General features: G+C 34.5%; 1 protein-coding gene across 1 annotated transcript; it reads right to left on the bottom strand.

The window, feature by feature from the left end:
* Window positions 1-1,350: 1,350 nt before the first annotated feature.
* Window positions 1,351-7,085, bottom strand: LOC146945135 (cell division control protein 2 homolog 1). The gene is made up of 8 exons (XM_085743501.1): window positions 6,916-7,085; window positions 6,643-6,827; window positions 5,564-5,684; window positions 4,589-4,762; window positions 3,269-3,432; window positions 2,667-2,754; window positions 2,529-2,582; window positions 1,351-1,682 (listed from the first exon to the last, which is right to left on the bottom strand). The coding sequence occupies exons 1-8, from the start codon at window positions 6,922-6,924 to the stop codon at window positions 1,593-1,595; spliced, it is 885 nt and encodes a 294-aa protein (XP_085599627.1). The 5' UTR covers window positions 6,925-7,085; the 3' UTR covers window positions 1,351-1,592.

The following is a 7,085-nucleotide window of genomic DNA, read 5'->3' on the forward strand; positions in this document are numbered from 1 at the left end:
CTGTCAAAGTATGCATGTAGTAGTAAAATAAGAGGTGTCAATAACAATGCCCTAAAACGAAACCTAGCAGAGCAACTTCATCAGGACTTTTTCTTTGTAACAGCAACCAGACCTAGTATTTTCCCCCTAAAATGCTGCATTTTATCGGAAGCGTCTCATAGTGTGTATTTTGACAAATTTAAGCATATAAGAGAGGGGAGATAAGCAATCATCACAGTTATTTACGGCTGAAAAACATGGTCCTTAATCCTTATGGAAGAAAGCCATAGCCGGTTGTTTGTAATAGTAATACCTTGTTTCACTGCCGTTTAAACAAGAAGAAAAAAAACCTTTATTTCGTTAAAATTTGTAATGAAATGCATGCATGATTATCATTCATCATTTCATTACCTTGTTTTTAGTATTGATATCATTTTTTTAGGTACAAAGCATTGATATCATTTATTCCTTTAATCATTGTGGATGAGGAACACATGCATTTGAGCGCTCCTTCGTCTATAGTCTAAACGCACACGAGGAGATTATCTACGTACTCTCACATTTAACTAAAAAAAGTTACTGAATTAGAGAGCTTTAAATTTGTTAATGTAGTTTTAAAGGTAGAATTTACAATCGTCTTTGCCTTTTTAAAAAATAACCATTAATACTTAGTAACTTATCACTTCTCTACTCTCTTTTTTTCAAAATGAGTGGTATAACAAGCTATAAGTTAATTGCAATGCATGTCCTTCAATACAGGTAGTATTCATTCGTCAGAAGAAGGGAAAAAAAAATCCTTGTATGTGCCCGAGTGCATACATATCTTTGTGTGTGGATGCGTTAGCCCCTTGGTATGTCCTTTGTTGTTGTAAATATGTAGTGAGGCTTTTAAAAGAAATTGTTATTACAATCACACTAATTGTAATATAAACTGATGAATGAAGGGAGAACGTAATGGAAGAGTACATCATACAAGATTATGTATAGGGAAAGTGAATATTATGTAATCAAGAAACAAAATTAGAGGTATGATGTATAATGTATAGACAATGAACGTGATGGTCAGCCACAACAGAAACAAAATTAGAGGTATGAGAGCCTAATGAAGAAACAAAAGGTGTTCTTTGCTGCGGCCTGGATTTAAAAAAATTTCTGATTTTTTTATGTCAGAAGAGACTAAGATGAGTTCAGTTAATCAAAAACTAGTGGACCTGCTTCTGGTTTTTCAGGAGAATTTGCTCCAAATGGAATGCTTAGATATATGGATTTGACATTTACTATTGCATGGGGAAATAATAGTTCTGCATTGGAAAAAGTTTTTTAAATCTTGCAATAATATACGTATTGGTTCTGCATGAAGCACAATCATAATAAATCAAGCAAACTGAACAGTTCCTGTATATTGCCATTCAGACTTGCACAAAAAAGAAGGTACAATATTATCAGAGAGTTGAATCTGAAATATTTGTAGGACAAAATATTAAATATGACAGGATCCTAGGTCTTTGAAGAAAGTAGCAAAAATAACACACCCATTTCTGGCACAATCAAAATCCATAAATTCTGCACATATTGCTATAAACACCTTTACCATTAAGATATAGATTATAGAATTAGGGTACAAACTTAATGTCTTTGAAATATTCATGCTCCACAGCGCTCCTGGCAGTAATTCTTTTGGTGGGATCCAAGCAAAGCATGCTCTGGAATACAAAAGATATACATATACAATACAGTCAGCACCAAAGAAATTTAATGGAAATTGCAGACGTGTTAAAAAATACTTCAGTATATAAATTCTAAAATGCAAATAATTCATGCAAATTGAGAAGAGAAAAAAACTGATAGAGAGGATTAAAATTAATACATGGGCTCTATTTCATTATTTGATAACTGGAATAGAAGAATGAATTTGATATCTAATTATCCCACCATACAGAGGATGCGTAAACCAGCTTGAGATGCAGAAGAGGGAACAAACAAGTGTTCAAAAAAGACACGGCAATTGAGGATTGTACTAGCATCGCCCTTTAATTGCTTTTGCATTGAAACGTCTCAACACTGAAGTGTTTTTTGCGAATGAAGATATAAATAAAAATTGCCACGTCAATCACCAAAAAAAGAAAGAAAATTTAATGGCTGGAAATCTCAAGCATTGCCCTTGTTATTTCTATTAAGAAACTGTGTCCTTAATTATCAAATAAATGATATTTTTAAGCTAATGAAGTACCATGTTTTCTTCCTTCAAAAAAAAAAAGTACCATGTTTTCTAAGCTATGATCAGTAAGGATGACTACCATCCAATATTTATCAATATATTTTTGCTTCTAAATATATTTCTCTGGTTTTGTTAATTTTACAACAGAACAGAAAGTACTGCCTCCTAATTAAGAACAAAATAAACTATTGTTTGTTTATCCCAATAACAAGGATTCAGACTGAGGCCCAGCCTAAGATATTGAAGCCGGCAACAATCGAGGTATAAACTTATTGCACTAATTTTTAATAATGCCAAAGAAAAATAATATTTCATCACACGTTGCACTTACATTAAGAAGATCAAGACCAGCTGGCTCAAGATTTGGAACCACGGTTGCGAGGTCCTGCAAAGTTCAAGATAAGGTTAAAATATTAGAGTAATAAGGATCACATCAATTCAGATTAAGGACAGACAGACATTTACTTACCTTAGATGGCCACCTGGGAAATGTTGATTTAAAATCAGGCAATGAAGTTACTCCTGGCCATGTATCTTCATTTGGTGTACCCAAGATTCTTCATAAAAAGAACAACGCGTAAATATATTATATGCAGATTTGATTATCTGTTAGATACATCCCTGTTAGAAAGCAAAGAGTATTTTTCCTATGGTACCGTTTTTCAAATATATTTAACAAATTTTATATGTCAACTGGAAAATCTAAATTCATGGCATGCTACAGAAATTGTTAAATTAAAAAATCCCCATTAAGAACTCCTTTGCTATCCATTTCAGTCAGTAAGAGAAAGGCTAAACTAAAGCAGGGGAAATAGCAAAAAGAAGGAAATGCCATCTCAAAATTCAATTAGTTGTGAAACTAGCATTCAAAGGATCATGTCCATCAAATGGTATCAACATGGAATTCAGATTCCACTTATAAATAAGAATAACAAGTTCATTATCAAATAGAATTCAGATTCTACAGTTCAATCCCTTGTAAATATTAAAGTCAAAAGATGCTTTCTCAGCTGATAGATAATTAAGCGATTTACCAAGAAGTTCAAGTCCTACGGAAATAAAGATATTCACCTGAATATTTTAAATAACTCATCAATCTCGGAATCCCCAGGGAATAGAGGTCGCCGATTTGCCATCTCTGCAAATATACATCCCACTGACCAAACATCAACTGGGGTAGAATAATGACGAGATCCAAGCAATATTTCCGGAGCTCGGTACCACAGTGTAACTACCTACAAACAATCATCAATGACGATAAATCAGTATTACATAAAAATGTTTGCCATCTTCAATAACACCTTTCCCCAAGATTTTATATGTACACCTAATCTGCTCTTAGTTTATTTAATTGTTTCAATACAAAATGATAAATACATATGTTCTCTAGGTTACTAAAGTTTGGGGCAGGGGAGGTTTTCCCGTGCAAAGGTTGAGGCTAGATACAAGAATTAGTGAGGGGTTACAGTAGCACATACAGATGACCCTAGCAATGAAGGATCACTACTAGGAAATAAACTCAAGTCATTTGGTTAACGCAGCTTGATCTAACTAGTTATAGTTAAGCCAATCTTCAATGCCAGATTATATAATGATGGGCAATGATACATGGTGCATGATATGAAAGTGACCAACGATCATTCAGCATTCCCAATGTTTCCCATTCATTGTTAAATGACAACCATGGAAGAATGGAATGGCGGAAATCTGACAAACCCAAAACAAAGGCTATGCTGTGGCATGGTGGTTTTCATGTGGAGGTCATGGAAGCCACCATTCTCATGGTACCCAAGGCACAACTCAGGGAAATGGTTGAGAAACCAAGGGAGGGGGGGAACAGAAAGAGAAAGAGAGCTGGATTCAATTGATGGTATTGACCCATGACACGAGAGTTTGAAACCCAGAAGCACAGAGGACTCGGCCTCCGTAACTCATTTGGTTACTCCCATTTCCATTCAGGTCGTTCCTCATCCATCTCCAGCAGTGGCAACATCCCATCTCTGGCGACCTCCATTCTCTCTATTATCACCTCTCATTGTCCCTATTTATTTCTGTTTCATTTTCTATTATTTTCCATCCATTTTCTCTTTTTTCCTTTTTCTGACCTCATCCCTTTCTGTACACTAATTATGTCTTCCATAATTTGTGATTCTTTTTTCTTTTTGTTCTTATTCTGCCTTCTTGTTTCCATGTGTCGTCTTTTACCTCTGTTATTTTATTCTCTTATACACTGTTCTCTCAGTTCATGCAGCGACACTACTTTAGTCACCTGACTCCTCTCTAATTAGAGCAAGAGGAGGATTAAATATTTAATTTATGTCTATACTCCTTTCGTAAGTTTGGTGTTACGTGAATGAGCGACTAGAAGCAAATATAAGGTAGCACACAAACCTCATGTGTAAATGTTCTGACAGGAATACCAAATGCCCTGGCCAATCCAAAATCGGCAAGCTTAAGTGAATTAGTACGGCGATCTATCAACAAATTCTGTGGTTTCAAGTCTCGATGAAGAACTCTGTGTGAATGACAGTAAGCAATTCCACAGAGCATTTGATAAAGGAACATCTGCAAAGGATAATTAAAGAATTCAGACTCCAAACTAACTGGTCAAGTTCACAAAATAAGCAGCTCTATTTTTAATGATATTTTATATTAATTATGAATATTAAAGGAAATTCTTAAACCATAATTTAGCATACAAACAATGGGAAGGGAAGCAAAGGAAAGGAGTGGTAGGTAAAAGTGCATACATAACTAAATACACATGGATAGAACTTTATTAACATTAATGACGTGGCAGTTGAGCAGGCGATATGAAGGGAAACCATAACCAAAGAAATAAGCAAAGCAATGGCTGCATCTGAGTACAGTATATATATAGCCATCCTACGTCGACTTGAACAAACACAATGGAGCTTTTTTTTTATTGACTGCGTGAAATAGTATTTGAACAACTTGCTATATAAATAGAGGACAGCTCCAATCAAAATGCTATAGGTCAAACTTAATCGAATCATCATTTAGATCCAGAAACAGGAAAATTATCAGGCAACATCGTAATAACCAATTAACTGTAACCCACTAAACTCTGCAATTCGTCAAGAAACTCACGAGACATGCATCATTTGTATATACCTGCAATTTGGCAAGCCAAACTATTTGTTGCCAAGCATAAGTTTATCATCATTCATCAATCACTATCATTGTCTAAATTAGATTTGTGGAAGGACAAGATAAGAAAACCATAATATTTATTGCCAAACCAGATTTTTTGCACACTCTTTCAACAATAATTGACTTACAAAAACACGTGTGATCTTAAAATAACAGAGAGGAAGAGATAAGAAAATCACATAAGTCACTCACTTTTACTTGTCGCGGATCTTTTATAAACTCAGGAGATGAATCCATATGCTTCTTCAGATCTAAGTCCAGATACTCAAAAACCAGATACAATCGCTTGTCACTGTGCACTACATCCTGCAACCTGTCATGCACACAACCACCAAGCATATCTTGATAAGGAAATGGCTAAAGAGGCAGAATAAGATTTAACAAAGCAACATAATTCAAAGAAACTGATACATTGAAAGAAAAAGAAAAAAACAGTCAATATTTTTCGTGTAATTCAATCCTTTCTTTATGGCATAAGTTGCATAACACAGCAAAAACATGCCTTAGGGAAAGCTTGTATAACAGCTAAGAGGGACATATAAAATCATAGTACATAAAATTTAGGAATTTAGTAAGGCTAAAAGCAAGACGAATGAAATTGTTCACACATTTGATAATGCATCCTACAATCATCTCATCAAATGAGTACTTTAGAACCCTTTGTCAATAACACTACCAGTTTACCAAACATTAACTGAATAGAATCAAACTATCAAAACAGGTTGTCAATTGACCCACGCATCCAACCCCACCAAACAAGATAAGGATTGGTTGCCGGCACCAAACATCGACAAAATGAATACATGATAAAAAAAAAACAATACTAATCACACATATGCACAATGGCGGTAGCATTAGCAAGACCTAAAAAAACATACAGAATGTTACTAAAACTTAAAACAAAGCATAAAAACTATAAGAAACAATCATGAAGACGTCATGAAGAACAATATCATCATTCATTATGACTAAAATGATAATCATCGTTACTCTTGCAGATCCAACATTACACTAGACATCAAAGTTAAAATTCCAATTCACCAAAAAAATAACACTAAAATCATAGAGAACTTTCCGGTTCACTGCACCGACACACAAATTCAAACATCTACCGCAGAAAATTAACTTCACATAAAAAAAATGAACTAAAGCAAGAAAAATTAAAAAAATATCGTTAATCTTCCAATTGACTATGTCAAACAAATAATTTCAATCATCTACAGCAGAAAATTAACTTCAAATTAAAAAAAATAAAAAGAGAATAAAAGTACCTAACGATGTTCCTATGCTGCATTTCTTTAAGCAGCGAAATCTCACGAATGGCGGTGCTAGGAACACCTTCATCTTCCTGTTCAAGTCGAATCTTCTTCAACGCGATGGTTTCATTCGTAACACGGTCACGTGCCTTGTAAACGACGCCGTATGTTCCTTCACCAATCTTCTCCACCTTTTCGTACTGCAAAATCGAAATTCACAAAATCAAAATCAAAGCGTGTTGAACTGAAAATCGAAATCGAAGTTGAAAATTGATGCATTGAACTTACTTGCTCCATCGTGAAGAAGAAAAATGACTCAGTCAAAAGTGAAGAGAGTGAGTTGAAGTGAAATTGAAGATCTGAGAAAATGGAGAGAAAGGTATATAAAGGTTAGAGTGAAGTGAGACTCTCGCCGAGACTCATCTCTCTCTCCCGTTGTTTTCTTTTTGGTTTCTTTT

This window comes from Medicago sativa, chromosome 2 (genome assembly GCF_051527215.1).
Source record: "Medicago sativa cultivar Bolivia chromosome 2, Bolivia_mono, whole genome shotgun sequence".
Classification (NCBI taxonomy): domain Eukaryota; kingdom Viridiplantae; phylum Streptophyta; class Magnoliopsida; order Fabales; family Fabaceae; genus Medicago; species Medicago sativa.

What these genes read in the sequence shown, in the direction of transcription:
- LOC146945135 (XM_085743501.1), bottom strand. An exon ending in CAGCATAGGAACATCGTTAG is followed by an intron (nt 5,685 to 6,642) that starts GTACTTTTATTC and finishes TGTGCATGACAG; the next exon opens with GTTGCAGGATGTAGTGCACA. An exon ending in AAGATCCGCGACAAGTAAAA is followed by an intron (nt 4,763 to 5,563) that starts GTGAGTGACTTA and finishes TATCCTTTGCAG; the next exon opens with ATGTTCCTTTATCAAATGCT.